At 41.9% G+C, this 22,060-nt stretch overlaps 1 protein-coding gene across 4 annotated transcripts in view; it reads left to right on the forward strand.

The window, feature by feature from the left end:
- The first annotated feature begins 411 nt into the window (after window positions 1-411).
- The window catches only part of LOC115164501 (phosphatidylinositol transfer protein beta isoform), a 36,918-nt gene continuing 15,269 nt past the window's right edge, over window positions 412-22,060 (forward strand). For 3 of the 4 annotated variants that reach the window (XM_029717044.1, XM_029717043.1, XM_029717045.1), the window contains exons 1-7: window positions 416-497; window positions 5,372-5,402; window positions 12,499-12,644; window positions 12,838-12,929; window positions 13,166-13,173; window positions 13,712-13,786; window positions 13,940-14,023. In XM_029717044.1, coding sequence (XP_029572904.1) covers window positions 436-497; window positions 5,372-5,402; window positions 12,499-12,644; window positions 12,838-12,929; window positions 13,166-13,173; window positions 13,712-13,786; window positions 13,940-14,023 — 498 coding nt within the window. In that variant the 5' untranslated portion in view covers window positions 416-435. Of the gene's footprint in view, window positions 498-5,371; window positions 5,403-12,498; window positions 12,645-12,837; window positions 12,930-13,165; window positions 13,174-13,711; window positions 13,787-13,939; window positions 14,024-22,060 lie in introns of all 4 variants that reach the window. The other variant, XM_029717046.1, reaches the window with a different exon arrangement.

Genomic DNA, 22,060 nt, shown 5'->3' on the forward strand with positions numbered 1-22,060 from the left:
TCTAGAACTAATCTTACCTGTCTACATGCCTACCACAAATAAAGCTAACAAGATTACCATAGGGATGAACAAGTCGACCACTGGTGATAATTTACATACAGAGATACAATACATTTGTGTAGTCAAACTAACTCTTTAATCTAAAAGATTTGTGTGCTCTCTAAATAGAAAGAAGAAGAAGACATTGATTTGTCTAAACCTGGGTCAATTTTATGGGTGTGGTTGAATAGTTTGTGTTATCAATGAAAAACAGACAGGGGGAATCTTGCAAAATCCTGCACATATGAAAGATCATTTTCACTAGTAAATATTGACCTAGATTTTTGTAATGACAGAAGTTCACCCCCCTGTGAGACCCACTTAAAGAAGTATCGCCACTCACCAATCACAGACGGTAAGGGGCGGAATAAGAGAGTTGTTCATAAAGAAAGGCACATGACATCAGCGGTAATACGTAGCCACAGCCAAAAAACTACGATGGTTCTCATCAAGGAATAGTAAGTCATATTTTTCTATATTTTATTGATATTACTTGAATGTGTGCGATAATATACCATATTTTCGAGTACTGCGATTCTTCATTTGGTTGTTAGCCAAATGAAAACTTTGCAGATGTGTTTCAGAACGCATGTGTTTGTTAGGGTGGGAATTGTTCAGACTTGTTTCAGGTTTGGCCTACCGGTGAGTGGGATGACAGCGAGTCAGCAGACGCTAGCCGACGTATCTGGAGAGCAAACTACAACAATATGGAACATAGATATCTAGTATCGAGAGGGTAAACTTTTTTGCGAACAATGTAAGATATGTAGTTTGAACGGTTTACGTTTTTGTAACTTGCTGTCGATAACTTGGTAGGTAGCTAACTAAGCTAACGTTAGTTAGCGGAAGGGAGGGATACTGCCTACCCAAGAGGCAGTGCACCATTCACCGTCGGTGCTGTTTAAGATTAGGGAGTATGGCCTTATTTCTATTGCAGCATATTGGATGACTGTCAATCATATTCCATTTACCCAGCTCAATGTAACCTTCGACAGGTTTAACCTACTACATGATACTCACATTTTCCCTTTATCCATCACATGAGGTTGTTACAACTTAACCTACGAAGGAAATTGTATAAAGTAGTTGCACAGGTCGAGAGACAAGTTGGAGTAATCAAGGGGAACGACAGTAACACATTCAATACCACCTTACACACTTACCTGCATCTAGCTGATCTAGGGTGTAGTCATTAGTCAAAACAGTTTCTATTGGACACATTCAGGTACGTTTATCCCTGTTCTGTTTGTTTCAGTTTAATAAGTTAACAAAATCATTGGAATGAACACATCCCTGATCACCCACGCACACAGTTCACTTTCATAGCAGCCACATACAAACCGCTTCATCCCTTTGCTCATTGTATAATTCCTTCTCGTATCTATGCACTCTCAATTTTTCCCCTCGATTGTGGACTTCAGTGCACAACACAACAGCTGTCTGTGAGCAGATGAAAAAGCCATTCAAAGCCAAACCTTTATACTATAACCGCTACACACAGCCTACATCGTTGTCACCATATTAGCTACCGACATAGTCAACATAGCTACTAGAACTAACGCGTTAGTAAACCTGTTACTATCACGCTGTACAGCAGGGAGTGTCAAACTCATTCTATGGAGGGCCTAGTGTTTTGGGTTTTTCCTTTAAATTAAGACCTGGACAACCAGGTGAGGGGAGTTCCTTACTAATTAGTGACCTTATTTCATCAATCGAGTACAGTGCAATGATTTTGACTCGTGGTGTACAACAAGAAGTTTAGTAGCTATGCTGACGGGTCCCAGTGGCAATAAATTCATAAAATCAAAAGCTTACCTTGACTTGGAAGAATTCCAGTGTTGCATAGTCTTAGCTAACTTAAATAGCATTCCTCTCTGTTTGAACTGGGTGTCTGACTATGCTAAATTAGCTAGCTGCATTAGTTAGCTGCGTGAAAGTAAAAAAACATACCTATAATATAGCTCTCTCTCTGCTGCTTAAGAAATTAATTTGTTCAAAACTGTTCAACTATTCTCTTTTGAGTCAACTATTCACCACATTTTATACAGTGCTATCTAGCTGTAGATTATGCTTGCAGTACTAGATTCATTCTCTCCTTTGATTGGGTGGACAACATGTCAGTTCATGCTGCAGGAGCTCTGGGTTGGAAGATGTTGTCAGAATGACTGTTTAAGTCTATGAAAGGGGGTAAGAACCATGAACCTCCTAGGTTTTGTATTGAAGTCGATGTACCCAGAGGAGGATGGAAAGTAGCGGTCCTCCGGCTACACCATGGTGCCACCCTACAGAGTGCTGTTGAGGCTACTGTAGACCTTCATTGGAAAACAGTCTGTTTTAATCAGGTATTTGGTGACCTGTGAATATATTTAACATAGTTTTATCTAAAAAGGCTAACTTAAATGTTTTTATTTTTTTAATCAAATTCACTGAGTAGGATGGTCCTCCCCTTCCTCCACTGCAGTGCACGCGTACCACAAACCCAAGTCACACAGATGTTAGCCACGTTAAATGTGTCCCGCATAGATGAGGCACCCTTTCTAGGCAGTACGTAACATCCGCTCCACTCTCTGTAAAACTCTACTATCTTGTTAAACACTAATTCCCAGGTGTGTGTGTTTAGACAGGCTTGCCAACTTTGTAAACCTTGAGATGACACCTGATGAAGTCTTCCTGTCAGGCAGGTGATTCATGAACTTTGACCATACTGCTGACCAAGGAAAAATCTGCTTGTCAGAGAAATGATGAGTGCATCAGACATTCTGCACTGTCAAGTGGGGTGGTGATGGTTCGAAGTCTCAACAATCAGTAGGTCTAACCCAGTCTGATTCAGGAAGACAATTATTTCACTTAGAGATCCATTGCCATTGCAGCTATGCCCTTCTTCTTATGAAGGCCTACTAAACTAGTACTAGGCTGCTTAGGCTATCACTATGACTTGAACATAAAACTAGGCTTATGTCTAGGCTTTTTTGTAATCAGTGATTTAGGGATGTCCCCGACAAAAAAAACAACTTGGTCAACTGAGAGTTGCCTGTAATATTGAGTTGCCCTCAGAACAGCTCAATTGTCATGGCATGGACTCTACAAGGTGTCGAAAGCATTCCACAGGGATGCTGGCCAATGTTGACTCCAAATGCTTCCCACAGTTGTGTCAAGTTGACTGGATGTCCTTTGGGTGGTGGACCATTCTTTATACACACGGGAAACTGTTGCGTGTGAAACTCAGAAGCGTTGCAGTTCTTGACACAAACTGGTGTGCCTGGTACCTACTACCATACCCCATTCAATGGCGCTTAAATATTTTGTCGTGCCTATTAATCCTCTGAATGGCACATACACAATCCATGTCTCAAGGCTTAAAATTGTTCTTTAACCTTTATCCTCCCCTTCGTCTACACTGATTTGAAATGCATTTAACAAGTGACATCAATAAGGGATAATAGCTTTCACCTGGTCAGTCTATGATATGGAAAGAGCAGTGTATGTGTATTAAACTATTCAAAAGTTTAGTATTTGATTACATCAGGTTTGTTTTGGTTGTGTTTAGATATAAATGAATGGTAAATAATGTATTGTGTCATTTTGGAGTCATTTTTATTGTAAATAAAATGTTTCTAAACACTTCTACATTAATTTGGATGCACCATGATTACTGATAGTTTTGAATGAATTGTGAATAATGAGTGAGAAAGTTAGAAACACAAAGATCAAATACATGTTGGGTGCCCATCCATTCCCAACATGACTTAGTGTGTGACACAGGGCTGGAAGTCTCAGGCTAGCCTGTTGCTCAGCCTCACACACAACTTGTAAGATCTGTCAGCTTTCCAGGTTTTAGGATGTGACATTATGGCACTTACAGCAGTCATCTTCCTAACTGAAAAGCATCCTTGCCTGGGTCTATAGTTAAACGGTCTCTTTTGTAATGTGGCCACTGGTTATGCTATGCTTTAATTGTTAGCGTACTGCTTTCAGGGCTACAGTCATTGTATTATTATACAGTGTGTAACACAGCCCTGTTTGGTAAATGATCATAACTCATTGGTGGTTTTATGTTGAAGATTAACCATGGATCAACAGAAAGGGCTTCCTGATTACAGTAGGCCTACATGTGGATGGAATAGACTTACTTCCCCAATTTATGCACCACCCATCCCCTTAAAGTGGGTGGGACTTATTTATAGTGGGTGGAAAAGAGAGGAGGAAATAAGTTAGTTGCTTACAGATAACTGTTTCTGCATTCCCTTCCCAATATGATATTCCCCTATGTGGTTTTATGCTGCGTTCATAACATCTTTTAAATGTGTAAATACCAGCATACGACTGGGAAAAGTCCACTTTAATTAACGCCCCTCCAACTTGTAAGTGTGGGAACTCCCTCAAACAGCATTTTCTGCAGTTGAATGCAACAACAAAACGTTGTTTTTATAATTAATCTATAAGGCTTTTATAACACTTTGTTTGCGAGCAGGATGACTGTACTTCTAGTTTATGGTTGACGATGCTTTGCTTGCCATTAGCCAATTGGGATTGACGTGCTTTGAAATTGTTGAGATCGCACACAACTCGTTTCTCCCAGTTTTACAAGTAACTCAAGTGTTTCCCACTTGTTATGAACACAGCATTAGTGGTCATTGGCTGGCGCACCACTGCTATGATGTCATGTTTGTGTGGACACACCACATCTTCAGAGGTTCTACTAGTTGTTGGGCAGTCTCTCTGGTTCCCATTGTTAGACCCCACATGGTTCATTTTCGTGACACTGGTCAGTCCCCACTGGTCTCTCCTTCACTGTTCAGGCCTTTTCTATCCTCAGGCTGTCACTATTTGGCCTCTTCTCTTTTGGCTCTCATTCATTGTCTTATCCCCCAGCCTTTCTCTCTCTCTGACCTCTTCCATAATGTGACTCCATGTGTGACCTGGACTCATTTTCTGTTCCTGTGCACTGAGGAAATTGCTCATGTGCCCTATGAGAATCTCTCATTGTGAAGTTGAGCCCCCTGCTGCCACCATCAAACAGGCTGACGGGGGCGTCTGCAGTCAGGAAGTCATGAGGCAATGGCCTTGCATAAAGTGAGAATGATTATAGCTGCTATGAACAAATTGATTTAGTCTGGAAAGCAAGGGTATCATGTCTCTGACTTGTGAAGGGGGGGGAGGATGCCTCAAGTCAAATCTATTTCTCAGATCGGCAACCAATTCTGAATTCCACTAGGCTAGAGAACACATGTGCCTTGTAAACCTGTTGGAACTATCCTGTTTATTTGTTGGACCTAGATGTGATTATGATGGCCAGTGTCTGTCATTAAACCATTCTCTCTCTCTCTCTCAGCCGTGTGGTCTTACCCTGTACAGTGGAGGAGGTGAGTACGTTCACTGTTATTATTAAGCATTCTGTCATACTAATCCTTCTATGGAATTAGCCTACTATTCAGACCTCTCTTTGCTTTTTTTTTTTTTTTTAATCAAATTTGATTTGTCACATGCACCGAATACAACCGATGTAGATCTTACTTACGAGTCCTTAACCAACAATGCAGAGTTTTAAAAATGTGTTAAATAAAGACATGGAAAAATATTAAAACAATAACAAATCTATATAAAGTTGGTACCGTGTCAATGTGTAGGGGTATGGATTAGTTGAGGTAATATGTACAGTTGAAGTCAGAAGTTTACATGCACTTAGGTTGGAGTCATTAAAACTCATTTTTCAACCACTCCACAAATTTCTTGTGAACAAACTATAGTTTTGGCAAGTCGGTTAGGACATCTACTTTGTGCATGACACAAGTAATTTTTCCAACAATTGTTTACAGACAGATTATTTCACTTATAGTTTACTGTATCACAATTCCAGTGGGTCAGAAGTTTACATACACTAAGTTGACTGTGCCTTCAAACAGCTTGGAAAATTCCAGAAAATGTCATGGCTTTAGAAGCTTCTGATAGGCTAATTGACATCATTTGAGTCAATTAGAGGTTTACCTGTGGCTGTATATCAAGGCCTACCTTCAAACTCAGTGCCTCTTTGCTTGACATCATGGGAAAATCAAAAGAAATCAGCCAAGACCTCAGCAAAAAAAATTGCAGACCTCCAAGTCTGGTTCATCCTTTGGAGCGATTTCCAAACGCCTGAAGGTACCACGTTCATCTGTACAAACAATAGTACTCAAGTATAAACACCATGGGACCATGCAGCCATCATACCGCTCAGGAAGGAGACGCGTTCTGTCTCCTAGAGATGAACGTACTTTGGCGCCACAAGTGCAAATCAATCCCAGAACAACAGCAAAGGACCTTGTGAAGATGCTGGAGGAAACCGGTACAAAAGTATCTATATTCACAGCAAAATGAGACCTATATTGACAAAACCTGAAAGGCCACTCGGCAAGGAAGAAGCCACTGCTCCAAAACCGCCAGAAAAAAGCCAGACTACGGTTTGCAACTGCACATGGGGACAAAGATCGTACCTTTTGGAGAAATGTCCTCTGGTCTGATGACACAAAAATAGAACTGTTTGGCCATAATGACCATCGTTATGTTTGGAGGAAAAAGGGGGAGGCTTGCAAGCTGAAGAACACCATCCCAACCGTGAAGCACGGGGTGGCAGCATCATGTTGTGGGGGTGCTTTGCTGCAGGAGGGACTGGTGCACTTCACAAAATAGATGCCATCATGAGGAAAGAAAATTGTGGATATATTGAAGCAACATCTCAAGACATCAGTCAGGAAGTTTACCTCTTACAGCTAGCGGAACGTCTGCTCCAATATCCAATGATGGGCGGGGCGCGAAATACAAACTCCTCTAAAATCCGAAAACTTCCATTTTTCAAACATATGACTATTTTACAGCTATTTAAAGACAAGACTCTCCTTTATCTAACCACACTGTCCGATTTCAAAAAGGCTTTACAGCGAAAGCAAAACATTAGATTATGTCAGCAGAGTACCCAGCCAGAAATAATCAGACACCCATTTTTCAAGCTAGCATATCATGTCACATAAACCCAAACCATAGCTAAATGCAGCACTAACCTTTTATGATCTTCATCAGATGACACACCTAGGACATTATGTTATACAATACATGCATGTCTGTTCAATCAAGTTCATATTTATATCAAAAACCAGCTATTTACATTAGCATGTGACGTTCAGAACTAGCATTCCCACCGAACACTTCCGGTGATTTTACTAAATTACTCACGATAAACGTTCACAAAAAGCATAATTATTTTAAGAATTATAGATACAGAACTCCTCTATGCACTCTATGTCCGATTTTAAAATAGCTTTTCGGATGAAGCACATTTTGCAATAATCTAAGTACATAGCCCGGCATCACAGGGCTAGCTATTTAGACACCCTGCAAGTTTAGCCTTCACCAAAATCACATTTCCTATAAGAAAAATGTTCTTACCTTGCTTGTTCAAATAGTTCAAATAGTTTTGGTCCCAGACATGGCGTGAGCCCTGACCAGCTTTTCAAAGCATTTCATGGCTACAAATGTGAGTGCTACGGGGCGGTAGTCATTTAGGCAGGTTACCTTGGCGTTCTTGGGCACAGGGACTATGGTGGTCTGCTTGAAACATGTAGGTATTACAGACTGGGTCAGGGCGAGGCTGAAAATATCAGAGAAGACACTTGCCTGCTGGTCAGCGCATGCTCTGAGTATGCGTCCTGTATGTGTCCTTGTAATCTGGCCTTGTGACCTCATGAGTAAGACCTTTTTTTTAATGCTTTACTTGTTTGATGATTTGTCGGAGTGCATAGTGGGATTTCTTATCTGTATTAGTGTCCCACTCTTTGAAAGTGGGAGCTCTTGCCCTTTTACCTCAGTACGGATGTTGCCTGTAATCCATGGCTTCTGGTTGGAATATGTACGTACGGTCACTGTGGGGACGTTGTCGTCGATGCACTTATTAATGAAGCCGGTGACTGATCTGGTATTATACTCAATGCCATTGGCTGAATCCCGGAACATATTCCAGTCTGTGCTAGACAAGCAGTCTTGTAGCTTAGCATTTGCTTCATCAAACCACTTCTGTATTGAGCGCGTCACCTGTTTTGAGTTTTTGCTTGAATCAGGAGGATCGAGTTATGGCGCCGGAAGAGATGGCTGCTGTTTTACGGGCTCCTAACCAATTGTGCTATTGTGTGTTTCGCGTTATTTGTAACTTATTTTGTACATAATGTTTCTGCCACTGTCTCTTATGACCGAAAATATCTTCTGGATATCAGGACAGCGATTACTTAGATTTTTTTTCTTTAACGAGTCGGATGCGGAGGATTTACTTCAGACACCCTAAAAGGCCCAAATCTCCGTTATTCGCATGAAGAAGAGACGGAGATATCGGGGACGTAGGTCGGGGTGTAAGGATCCAACGGCGACTGAGTAATCCCCCTCTACCATCAGTCCTATTAGCCAACGCGCAATCATTGGATAACAAAATGGATGAGCTCCGATCGCGACTATCCTACCAACGGGACATTAAAAGCTGTAATATCTTACGTTTCACTGAGTCGTGGCTGAACAGCGACATGGATAACATACAGTGCCTTGCAAAAGTATTCATCCCCCTTGGCGTTTTTTCCTATTTTATTGCGTTAATCTGTCATTTGGATTTCATGTAATGGACATACACAAAATAGTCCAAATTGGTGAAGTGAAATGAAAATAACTTGTTTTAAAAAATTTAAAATGGAAAAGTGGTGTGTGTATATGAATTCACCCCCTTGGCTATGAAGCCCCTAAATAAGATCTGGTGCAACCAATTACCTTCGGAAGTCACATAATTACATTGCACACAGGTGGACTTTATTTAACGTAAATAATCAATAAAATTAAATAATCAATCAAATTTAAGAAGGAATAAACTGTTTCTAATACCGGATAAAAACAACGAAGTGTTCTCCAGTTCATGCACACCAAAACAGTAGAGTCCACCTGGAGTGACACTTACAATGAATAGGACTACTTCATTTCTCAAAAGAATAACATCGAATAATTTCTTAGACTGTTGACGTCTTGTGGAAGCCATAGGAACTGCAACCAGGTTCCTAATAATAAGGGTATCCCATAGAAAACCATTGGAAAATCCTATGACCTCAATTTCTTTTCCCTCCTGGATGGTTTGTCCTTGGGATTTTGCCTGCCATATCAGTTCTGTTATACTCAGACATTATTTTAACAGTTTTAGAAACTTTTGTGTTTTCTATCCAAATCTACCAATTATATGCATATCCTAGCCTCTGGGCCTGAGTAACAGGCAGTTTACTTTGGGCACGCTTTTCATCCGGAGGTGAAAATACTGTCCCCTACCCAAGAGAGGTTAATGCAGCTGGTGGCCACACCAGATACTGACTATTACTTTTGATTTTGATTTCCCCCCCCCCCCCCCAGGGACACATTATTCAATTTCTGTTAGTTACATGTCTGTGGAACTTGTTCAGTTTGTCTGTTGAATCTTATGTTCCTACAAATATTTACACATGTTAAAGTTTGCTGAAAATAAACGCAGTTGACAGTCAGAGGACGTCTCTTTTTTATTATTATTTTGTTTTTTGCAGAGTTTATATTTATTTTCTTTCTTTAGTTGCACATGTGACATGCTGGTAGAAATGTGGTAAAAACAGATTTTGGTTGTCCTGCTTTAAAGTCCCCGGCCACTTGGAGTGCTGCCTCTGGATGAGCATTTTGTTTGATTATGGCCTTATACAGCTCGTTGAGTGCTGTCTTAGTGCCAACATTGGTTTGTGGTGGTAAATAGACAGCTTTGAAGAATATAGATAACTCTTGGTAAATGGTGTGGTCTACAGCTTATGAGATACTCAGGTGAGCAAAACCTCGGGACTTAATATTAGAGATTGCGCACCAGCTTTTGTGGAGAGACACACACCACCCTCCCCCCTGATCTTACCGGATGCTGCTGTTCTCTCTTACCGACGCACGGCGAACCCAGCTAACTGGTATATTGTCCTTGTTCAGCCATGACTCGGTGAAACATTATATTACAGTTTTTAATGTCCTGTTGATAGGATAGTGTTGAACGGAGCTCATCCAGTTTATTCTCCTGTGATTGCGTGTTCGCCAGTAGAACGGAGGGTATAACTGCCTTATCCACTCGCTGATGCAGTCTCGCCAAGCATCTGGCTCTCCAACCTCTGTAACGGCATCTCCTCTTCATACGAATGACGAGGATTTGGGCCTGGTCCGGGAGGAGCGGTATATCCTTTGCGTCCGACTCATTAAAGGAAAAAGTCCTCGTCCAGTTCGTGGTGAGTAATCGCTGTTCTGATGTCCAGGAGCTCTTTTCGGTTTATTTTCGGTCATAAACAATGGCAAAACATGTACTATTTTATTTTTTTTTGAAACCGCACAATTGGTCAGGAGCCCGTAAGACGGCGGCCAATCCCTCTGGCGCCATATCTCAATCTGCTTTGGTAACAGTTGTGTGGATGTGTTTAGCCGACCCAAGGAATAACACACGCGCACCATGATACAACTCCATGGATTGTGTTTTCCATTGCCATACTTCTATATCGTCCTCACTACAGAGAGAGTTACACAAGGCTGTGCTGTTCTCTCTCGTGTGTGTGGTACTGTTACGGAACTTTGACTCGGTGTCCTTATATGGCAATGAAGTGCGTATATGCACAGAGGCCCAGATTATAGTAAAGCCAGAAACTTCCTGGAATGATGATCTGGGTTCTTGGTCCAGCTGTATGTGGGTGGTTCACTTTATAGGATGACGTGTGATTCTGATGAAAGTGTGCGATCCAGGGTTGGGCTGGTCTACCACAATACAGGTAGATGATAAAAATATCAAAGCAAAAACAATCCTTCCTGCTTTGACAGGCCTAAATCAAACCATGACCTCGGTGTACTGCTCATTTCAATAATAGGCCTGACTTGGCATAGTGGAGAGTTGATCTGATCCAGGCTTAGTATCCACAGTACAAGAACAGCACAAACATCCCTGCAGCATTCTCATCAATGATTTGTTGCATTAATTGCACAAATGTTTATGAACAGTGATTGACTGTAGTTGAGTGCTTTGTTTAAATTCCTTTGTCTAATTTGGGACAATTTGTGTGCATCGTTTAACCTGGGGCTCTGTTTGTTAATGTTCTGTGTGTGTGTGACTGGCTGTGCTCATGCATGTGAGATTGCCTTTGGCTGTGAAAGGAACCAAAGTTTTGTCCTCTCCAGAGCCCAGAACAGATGAATGACACGGACAGTAGAATTCGTTTGATCAGTGCTCTGTTCTCTGGACAATTAGCCTGTTTACCACAACGAGCAAGTGTAGGCCAAAGAGACAATGCATACAATAACACAAAGTTATTGATTGTACAATATTCATGTTGCATCAACGTACATGTACATTGGATGCATGCATGTGTTTTATAGTCCCTGTAGATGACACTTGCAATCTCTTTGTACACACACACACAGTAGCACAGTCAGCCATGTGGACCCTCCAGTGCTGTAGGCCCCCACTGTAACTGTTTTCACTGCCCCTTAATCCTATTAGAACCAATTAGTAAAGAGTGGCTCTCTGTAGGTCTATTGTGGGGCGGCTAGTAGCATATCTCTACTTTGATAACCATGCATGCTAGAGCTGGGGGGAAACAGAAATGATTGACACCGAGCACTTGCCAAATCAAATTGTATTTGTCACATGCACCAAATACAACAGGTGTAGACTTTACAGTGAAATGCTTACTTACAAGCCCTTAACCAACAATGCAGTTTTAAGAAGCTTTTTTTTGGTATTAAGAGATGAGAATAACATGATTTAAGGAGCAGCAGTAAATAACCATAGCAGGACTATATACAGGGGGTACCGGTACAGAGTCAATGTGCGGGGGCACCGGTGTCGAGGTAATATGTACATGTAGTTATTAAAGTGACTATGCATAGATAATAACAGAGTAGCGGCATTGTTCTGTGGGGTGGGCTCAATGCAAATAGTTTGGGTAGCCATTTGATTAGCTGTTCTTATAGCTTGGGGGTAGAAGCTATTTAGGAGCCTCTTGGACCTAGATTTGGCCCTCCGGTACCGCTTGCCGTTCGGTAGCAGAGACCTGTCTGACTGTCGCAGGTGTTTTGCTGATATCGTTCATTAGGCTAAGTTGCCTATACTGGAGAAATGTGAAGTTTTAAATGAAAGTTTGCAAATATTGGTGACTGTTATTGGGACAATTTTGATGGCTACAACCATCAATCTAGTAGTTTTAAAGGATAATAAAATGGTTGTCCATATCGCCCAGCTCTGCAGCATGCCCCGCTGGTTCTGGATGATGCTGGACACTGCCATGCTTGTAGTCAATCTCTTATTCAGCATGCTCACCCTCTGTCATATGATAGTCCAAAACAAATGTGTTGATTCCATGAGTTTTTAGTTGCTATCCATGTTGTGTTAACAGTGTGTGTGTGTGTGTGTGTTTTGTGTTTCAGTATCAAGTGGGTCAGTTGTACTCTGTAGCAGAGGCCAGTAAGAATGAGACGGGTGGAGGAGAGGGCATTGAGGTCCTTAAGAATGAACCCTATGAGAAGGAGGGCGAGAAAGGACAGTACACACACAAAATCTACCATCTGAAGAGGTAACACACTGTTCCTAGGGCACCATCACTATCTCGCCAGCAGGTGGAAGTGTAGTCATTCTGTGTTACAGTAGGTTTGTTGTATCTTTTTTTTTTTATAGCGGCCTTCAAGACAATGACATTAAGATATCTCATTGTATGACTCAAGTGTGTTTTAGTGTGTGTATCCATCTATATCCCCTCGCTTCCACAGTAAAGTCCCAGCGTTTGTCAAGATGATAGCTCCTGAGGGCTCCCTGGTCTTCCATGAAAAGGCCTGGAATGCTTACCCTTACTGCCGAACCAGTGAGTACCCTCTTCTTCTGCCTGAACTCTTACCTCTTCTCCCCCCACCTGCACCTTGTGACCACCCAAGCCTTTTTTTGAGAGCGAGATAAATGGAAACGTTTTAAATTAACTCATTGTTGCTGGAACCAACTTATTATTTACATGAGTTGTATGATAATTTCTTTCTTTTTTTGGGCTTGGATTTCTATCTAACATTTTGTTTTTTGGTCTTCTCATGCTTCGTCTGGATCCAGTTGTAACGGTGAGTAGCCTCAAATGACCCTGTTGTGTTAGATTATCTCACTGTCTGTTTGGATGGTAATTGTTTGTGCATGTGTGTATAGTTGGGTAGTTACTTGTTTGTCTGTGTGAATGTGGCATGCGTCAGTTTTCGTGAAGCGAACTTGTCAACAATTATAAAGAATGTAGCAAATAAGCCAAAAATGTTTGTTTTGATTTATTTATGGGGAAATTGTATGGTTTGAATTTACCATGATATTGCTTCACCAGATAGTTGTTGAATTCAGGGGTTGGAGGTCCCCCTTGTGGCCTTTACTAGTAATGTAAATCTACTAGGTTTAGAGCTCTCAAACTCAAAAACCTCAGCCAGTTCCACAGATTTTTTTCATAGTGTCCGTCTAATCAGGGACTGATTTAGACCTGGGACACAAGGTGGGTGCAATGAATTATCAGGTTAAACAGAAAACCAGCAGGCTCCTGACCTCACAGGGTAAGAGTTGAATATCTCTCGTTTAGAGGGTTTGTGGTTTCAGTAAAGATTTTCAACCTCCTTCCTTCAGAATGAGTATATGAAAGACGACTTCATCATTAAGATTGAGACATGGCACAAACCTGACCTTGGTACAGTAGAAAACGTGAGTACCTTTTTTATATGGCGTTCAAAATTTGTTAGATTATTTACAATTTTCTCTTTTCTAAAAATCTCACTGTAAAGGTCGCTGATGACTGTGTGAATGTGTCTCCGATGAAGCGTTGCTGTCATGCTCATGCCTGGCTTTGATTGGCAGGTGCACAAGCTGGATGTGCCCACATGGAAGAGTGTGGAGGTGGTTCCCATTGACATCGCAGATGGGGAACAAGTGGCCCCTGCTGTAAGTACTCCTTTCTGATGCTGCTGTCATGCCACAGTCCCACATCAATAAAGCCCTGGATAGTACCCTGTTTGGCACCATCATGTGGAGAGACCTGTGCATTGCACAGCAATCTTCCTTCTTAGTTAAATAATATCTAACCCCATTAGATGTAAGATAAATATAATTTTAGGTCTACTCTGATGGGACAAAAAAACTGCATGCACACGTTCCTTTTAAACGGTTATTGAGAATGTTGTATTCCTTGTCAGCTGCCAGGTGGAACTATGGTGCATTGTTTTTCCTCTGCAGGTTCTGAAACCCCTCATCAGTATGGTGTTGGAAGCTCTGCAATTATAACTTAATATTGGTATCATTTCTCAGTACATCTTCCTTTCAAATCCATAAGGTTCCTAGTACCAATGCTCATGGTAGTTTATTGCTATTTGGCATGGCATTGCCTCACTTCACTGAGTTTGTGTGTGCACGCATTTTGTGCTGTACGAGTGCATGTGGTTATTTGCCCGAGCAGTGTGTGCTTGCGGTAGGTATCTAACAAGGCGGACGTGTTTGCCTTGCTGGAGGAGTTGTCTGAGGGCCCTATCAGGTTTGTGCCTCAGGCAAGGCTGCAGGGCCTGGCCTGCCAAGGGACCACAGATGAGTTTGTTAGTGTAATTAAGGCTCATGGCGCTCCATACGCCTGGCCCTCTCACACACACTTCCTCAGCGTAAGGCACATCGATTCACAGACCTCATTAGAGCAGCACAGTGTATTGTTATAGTGATGGAGCTTTCAGCATTAAAACAGCCAAATTAGTGTGTGTTTCTTCCATTCTGCTCGTTTGGCTCCCTCCTGTTGGCCGATAGCCCTGAAAAGCAGCTTTTAGCTGCAGGCGCATCATGATTTATTTAAAATTGCTGGGCCTTTGAGCTGTTTGTAATTTGAAAGGCGTTTCATTTTTATTTTTCACAACAGTTTTAAGTTGACTTTAGGGCTGGGCGATATATCGAATTAATTCTAATTTCTGTTTTTGCGTGATATTCTAAATCCTGTATTGCAAGAATCGAGGTTTTATTTTTCGTTTTTTTGCCTTTATGTCCACTTGTTCTCGTTGTCTTTTTGGAGTACCACATACTGCTAGCAGCATTTTAGCCAAAGACTGTTTATACTAGCTGTCTAGTTTGTTTTATAAATGTGCAATAAGCACATTTGATCAATTCTGAACAAAGTGTACAGGCTAGCATGCTGTTCAAACAGAGACAAACAGAAGGGTGTGTTCATAACAATTCAACTGTTCAACCTTGTTAGCTAGCAAATCAGCTAAACTAGAAATATAAAGATTAACTAGCATGTGGGCTTGAGCGATCGTTGATGAGACCAGTGTTAATTTTCTATAGCCTAATGCGTGCTATAAGATGTTGGTCATTATTAGTGAATGTGCATTATGCATGGTTCTAGTTAAATGTGTAACTAAAAAATTGCCTTTTCATGGACTTAAAAGCCAGATCAGTGACTATTGCAACAACAACAAAAAAGCAGGTTAAACTTATGGTTGTGGAAGGCCTCTATTTAGGTATAAAATATAAATTCATTAGATTATTGCTGACTGTTCGAAATGCAGTGTAATTTACCTTTAATTCTACAACACTGCTTATTTAGAGAACATTAAAATCGAGATGCAGTATATATCTTGAATTGCCCATAAGTAAAAAAATTAAAACAATTTAAAAAATCTAGGTTTGATTTTTAGGTCATATTGCTCAGCCCTAGTTGACTTTGCACTTCTGTCCCTGAGCTCTTTACGATAAATAATGCAACCAGAGGACTGTGAGACCGTTAAGAGTGTGTGCAGGGCTCCCATCTTTCAAAGGTTAGGAGTACCACATGAAATTTAGGACCGTTGATCTATTTGAGAAGAGTGGTTGATTTTGGGATGAACGAGGTGCAGGAGCTGTCTTTTCCAAGTCGGTCCATTAGACTATGTTCACGGGGAGTTACCAATTGACATTATGCTAGAGAGACCTCTGAGTATTCACTGTTCAGGGTTTATACACGTTTTGACAGATGGCATTTCATGACTTTTGCATGACTTTTAACCAGATTTCCATGACTAATAATTGGTGGCGTCTATGTAGCCTACATGGAAAAAGTTAGCATAAATGTGCTATTATAGTAATGCAGACTGGTAAGGGTCCAAAAAGGTGACTTTTATCAGCTTTAAAATGCTAACTTCTAGTGACTTTTAGGCTGGATCCCTTGTTGAAATGTTTTAAATGTGTACTATTTATACAACAAAGAATATGATCAGTCTGTGTAAAATAGTGGTTCTTGTGAACCTAACTCATAGCAACAAAAATAAAATCTGCCTGTGTACAATCTGTTCTACATTAATGTGCCAGCAGAGCACAACACCCTTTGTTGGTATAATCTATCTCGTTCAGTCAGAGTACACCTGGCATACCTCTTTCTATCCACCTTATTGAACAAGTGAGAAAGAGGGAAAGTGTGTGTGGTGTTGCTTTGACCTCCATAGTGGCATCCAGCTTAAGCCAGGCCCAGCTCCACTTGATCCCTGAATCCACTTAACAAGCAACTCCTCATTTTCACCTAATTCTCTCATTCTGAAAATGAACCACATAGAGGGAAAACATTTAGTTGATAGATAGTAAGTTTGTTAGCTAACTAGTTAACATTTCACACAGATTGCCAGGGTCCAGTGAGTAACTAGCATGACCGCAAGGCTTGATCGAATTCTCAGTTAATACTATAGCTAATTGGTTCCTCGAGCTAACGTTACCTCATCTGATGTTGTAACGTTAGCTATTTAGCTGTCTGACTTTGTTAGCCAGCTAATTTTCACACCATCAACTCAATTATTTAATCAGCTAATGTTGCTTAACATTTCTCTGGCTAGCTAACGGAGAATTCAGCTATTGTAGCAAGATACTTAAGTTCTTGTTCCACCACACTTGCTCCCTCACCTCAAAATTTCCAAATGCTGGTTGTTTTTCAGTTACAGCTCATGAAGTACGCTTTATCACCTTTGTCTCCAGGCTTCTCACCTACCTCTTCGTTGTCATTCAGGGGACGCAGACTCAAATCTCTAGCCACTTTAATAATTGGATGTAATAAATGTATCTCTATTCACTTTAAACAATGCCACTTTATATAATGTTTACATACCCTACATTACTCATCTCATATGTGTATATACTGTACAATCTACTGCATCTTGCCTATGCCGCACAGCCATCGCTCATCCATATATTTATATGTACATATTCTTATTCATCCCTTTACACTTGTGTGTGCATAAGGTAGTTGTTGTGAAATTGTTAGATTATCTGTTAGATATTACTGCACAGTCGGAACTAGAAGCACAATAATTTCACTACACTCGCATTAACATCTGCTAACCATGTGTATGTGACCAATAACATTTGATTTGACGCGCTGCTGCAGTAACTGGCAAACTGTCTGTCCACTCTCCGCTGTCTTTTCAGAGCGCGCGCTGATTCTGTAACAAGCAAGTTGGTTGTCGCTTCTCTCTTGAGTCACGTGCTGCATTCTGTTATGTGAAGGACTGGCTGATCCCAGGCCTGAGCCTTAGATGATACAGCCAGTATTTCTCCAAATGCGCATCACTCGTTCGCTTGCAGCCAGTAGTGATCCAAACCCCCCCCCCCCCACACACACACAATATAACTTTTCTCATCGGATCTACATGGATCACATAGGTTACCTAGTTTGCATCCCTGGGTATTGACACTAGAAGGCTGCTGGTCTCTGATCCCATGTAGGCCTTCGACCTCCTGCTGTTATGCCCTTGATCAAGGCACTTAACCCCTCACAAAGTAGAATAAATGTGCTGTTTAGGCTTCTGTATAAAACACGTGGTCAACCCTCCATTTGTAGAGCTACTGGTTGTTCAGGCTTTTGATCAAGCCTTGAAACACACCGTGTCTGCTTATCAAGGTTCTGTGTCAGCAGCTGATTTTTGCGGCTACAATGTGGTGTGTTAGAGCAGGGCTGGAACAAAAGCCTGCACACCCAGTAGCTCTCCTGGAGGATGGTTGGCCACCCTTAATATAACATATTGCAACACAACTAAATACTTTTGTCTTAATACAATTATTCCCTCATTAAATGAATCCGGGATGAAATGGATAAGGTAAGCTACTTCAAAGCAAGGTAGCGAAAACATGTTTATCTATAACCTTAAGGCTAAAACATTATTTTCAGGGGAGATCTATGCACAGCATGGAAGTTATTTGTTAATTAGACTTCTTAGAATATTTTTAACGTTGTCGGAGTTACATGGCTAGCCTACTGTTTAGTAAGAGGGGAATACCAGCTTTCCAATAATGGTGTTGTATGTCTCTCAACAGTGCCTGTCGAACAACCATAATACTTTCAATTACTAGCGCGATGGCGTGTAGTGAGGCTAGTTATGTTTTGGAACACTGTATTCTGCACGTTCAGGCTGGCACATTCTCAATCGGCACATTCCCTCACGAATTGTCTACTGGCACGTATAGACTGGATTTACAGATAGGAATGCCCACTCTCCATTCCTATTCAATGCAGATCCTGCCTTTATTCTGCTTTGATCAACCTTTTTTTGACACTGTGTGCAACTCCGGGCCGGTGATGGGCCACTTTGTTTTGTAGAGGAGCCGGTACGCAGTTCCCAAAAAGTTGGAGGTGCCGGTAAGGCGCTCCAGCCCAATTCGAGATACAGCCTTAATGAACAACGGTACAGCAAAGCCTTATCGTACTTGTGTATTATGCTACTAGAGTGTGTGGGTCTACTCTCCTGCTGCACTAGTGAGTTAGTTTGAACTGTATGTTTGACTGTGGTAGTGAATGGGTTTAGTGCCTGTGTTTTGGTGTATTATTGCAGCTAGGATCTCAGCATTGTGATACACAGTGTGTCACAAGACGTGAGGAAGATGGCCCAGCTCAGCCCAGCCCAGACAGGCTGCATGGTGGAGGGCACAGGGCTGGGCTTTGGTGCTGCAGCCTGGGGCCAGGGCAGAGGGGCTGTGGAGGGTAGACCTAGCCTAGGAGACCCTGGCCCCTCTCATGGTAGTCCCCTAGCCCCTCTGCCCAGAGGGCAGCATTAGTGCAGGGGCCAACTCTCAGACACATGGGCTAGAGGTGCTTTAGAGGGCCCAGTATGACTTATACAGACCTGCCAACCAGCATGCATTTTGTGTACCATGCATTCATTTTGAGGTCAGAGCAGGTACTGCTGATGTGATGAAAAAGGTTATGGTAAAAATGGAGAACCAACTGCCAAATACATTTTCCAAAAATGTATGTTTGTCAAGCATATAACCACTATCTCGTAGTTGGCTAACATGCTGACCAGACCAGACACGTCGCATGCGCGAGCGTTGTAAAATACATTTAGATATCTGTTATTCAATTATTGCACCCTCACTGCTCGCTCGCGTCAACGAGCGTCTGCATTGCCAAGGGCTAAAATAGAAGTCATTCCTATTTCTGACGCAGATCGCGCTGCAAGTCCTGCCTCTCCCATCTCCTCATTGGTTTACAGAAGCAGGTACCCACGTGCCATCTCCTCATTGGTTATACCCTCGTGGGTGATTGAAAGACGAACTGTGCTGCCGGTCGGTGTAGTAATACTATGAAAGTTTTAGATGCCAATGACCATATAAGTTCAACGATGAAAAAGCCTGGAAGGAGAAGAGATGACTAGAAACGATTCGGTTGACCGTTTAATGTGTGAGTTAATTGTCCGAGTAGAGGACCTTGTGCATTTCAGGTAAAATAACAACTCAATGTTTATATCCCAGGACAAATTAGCTAGCAACAGCAAGCTAGCTAAATAGGACAAATTAGCTAGCAAGTGCAAGCTAAATTGCCATAAATGTTTAATGCTTATCGACCTGTCCCCAAATTAATGTAATTGGTTCAGAGTTTTTCATATTTTAACCTGCGTGTTCTGATCGCGTTTGGTGTAGGGGGACAAAATATACTGCTCAAAAAAATAAAGGGAACACAAACAACACAATGTAACTCCAAGTCAATCACACTTCTGTGAAATCAAACTGTCCACTTAGGAACCAACACTGATTGACAATAAATTTCACATGCTGTTGTGCAAATGGAATAGACAACAGGTGGAAATTATAGGCAATTAGCAAGACATCCCCCAATAAAGGAGTGGTTCTGCAGGTGGTGACCACAGACCACTTCTCAGTTCCTATGCTTCCTGGCTGATGTTTTGGTCACTTTTGAATGCTGGCGGTGCTTTCACTCTAGTGGAAGCATGAGACAGAGTCTACAACACACACAAGTGGCTCAGGTAGTGCAGCTCATCCAGGATGGCACATCAATGCGAGCTGGTGCAAGAAGGTTTGCTGTGTCTGTCAGCGTAGTGTCCAGAGCATGGAGGCTCTACCAGGAGACAGGCCAGTACATCAGGAGATGTGGAGGAGGCCATAGGAGGGCAACAACCCAGCAGCAGGACCGCTACCTCCGCCTTTGTGCAAGGAGGAGCAGGAGGAGCACTGCCAGAGCCCTGCAAAATGACCTCCAGCAGGCCACAAATGTGCATGTGTCTGCTCAAACGGTCAGAAACAGACTCCATGAGGGCCCGACGTCCACAGGTGGGGGTTGTGCTTACAGCCCAACACCGTGCAGGACGTTTTGGCATTTGACAGACAACACCAAGATTGGCAAATTCGCCACTGGCGCCCTGTGCTCTTCACAGATGAAAACAGGTTCACATTGAGCACATGTGACAGTCTGGAGACACCGTGGAGAACATTCTGCTGCCTGCAACATCCTCCAGCATGACCGGTTTGGCGGTGGGTCAGTCATGGTGTGGGGTGGCATTTCTTTGGGGGGCCGCACAGCCCTCCATGTGCTCGCCAGAGGTAGCCTGACTGCCATTAGGTACCGAGATGAGATCCTCAGACCCCTTGTGAGACCATATGCTGGTGCGGTTGGCCCTGGGTTCCTCCTAATGCAAGACAATGCTAGACCTCATGTGGCTGGAGTGTGTCAGCAGTTCCTGCAAGAGGAAGGCATTGATGCTATGTACTGGCCCGCCAGTTCCCCAGACCTGAATCCAATTGAGCACATCTGGGACATCATGTCTCGCTCCATCCACCAACGCCACATTGCACCACAGACTGTCCAGGAGATGGCGGATGCTTTAGTCCAGGTCTGGGAGGAGATCCCTCAGGAGACCATCCGCCACCTCATCAGGAGCATGCCCAGGCGTTGTAGGGAGGTCATACAGGCACGTGGAGGCCACACACACTACTGAGCCTCATTTTGACTTGTTTTAAGGACATTACATCAAAGTTGGATCAGCCTGTAGTGTGGTTTTCCACTTTAAATTTGAGTGTGACTCCAAATCCAGACCTCCATGGGTTGATACATTGGATTTCCATTGATTATTTTTGTGTGATTTTGTTGTCAGCACATTCAACTATGTAAAGAAAAAAGTATTTAATAAGATTATTTCATTCATTCAGATCTAGGATGTGTTATTTTAGTGTTCCCTTTATTTTTTTGAGTAGTGTATATTTATGCACGATGGCATACGCACGCAGCCTGATTGGGTTCTGTGTTGGGGTGGGCGATATGCCAAAAAAAAATCACATTTCCTTTTATTTTTTTTAAACCTATGGGCAAATAAATAAAAAAATGTATTGAAATAAGCGATGTTATACAATTAAAGTTCAAATACACTGCATTTCAAACAGTCAGCAATAATCTAATGAATTTAGGGCTAAATATAAGCCTTTCATACGACCAACAAATAATCTAATTAGTTAATCAGAATACACACACACACACACACACACACACACACACACACACACACACACACACACACACACACAGTACCAGTCAAGTTTGGACACCTACTCATTCCAGGCTTTTTCTTTATTTTTACTATTTTCTACATTGTAGAATAATAGTGAAGAAAAACTATGAAAATGCAGATATAGAATCATGTGTTAAACAAATCAAAATATATTTTATATTTGAGATTCTTCAAATGGCCACCCTTT

The sequence above is a fragment of the Salmo trutta genome, chromosome 27 (genome assembly GCF_901001165.1).
Source record: "Salmo trutta chromosome 27, fSalTru1.1, whole genome shotgun sequence".
Classification (NCBI taxonomy): domain Eukaryota; kingdom Metazoa; phylum Chordata; class Actinopteri; order Salmoniformes; family Salmonidae; genus Salmo; species Salmo trutta.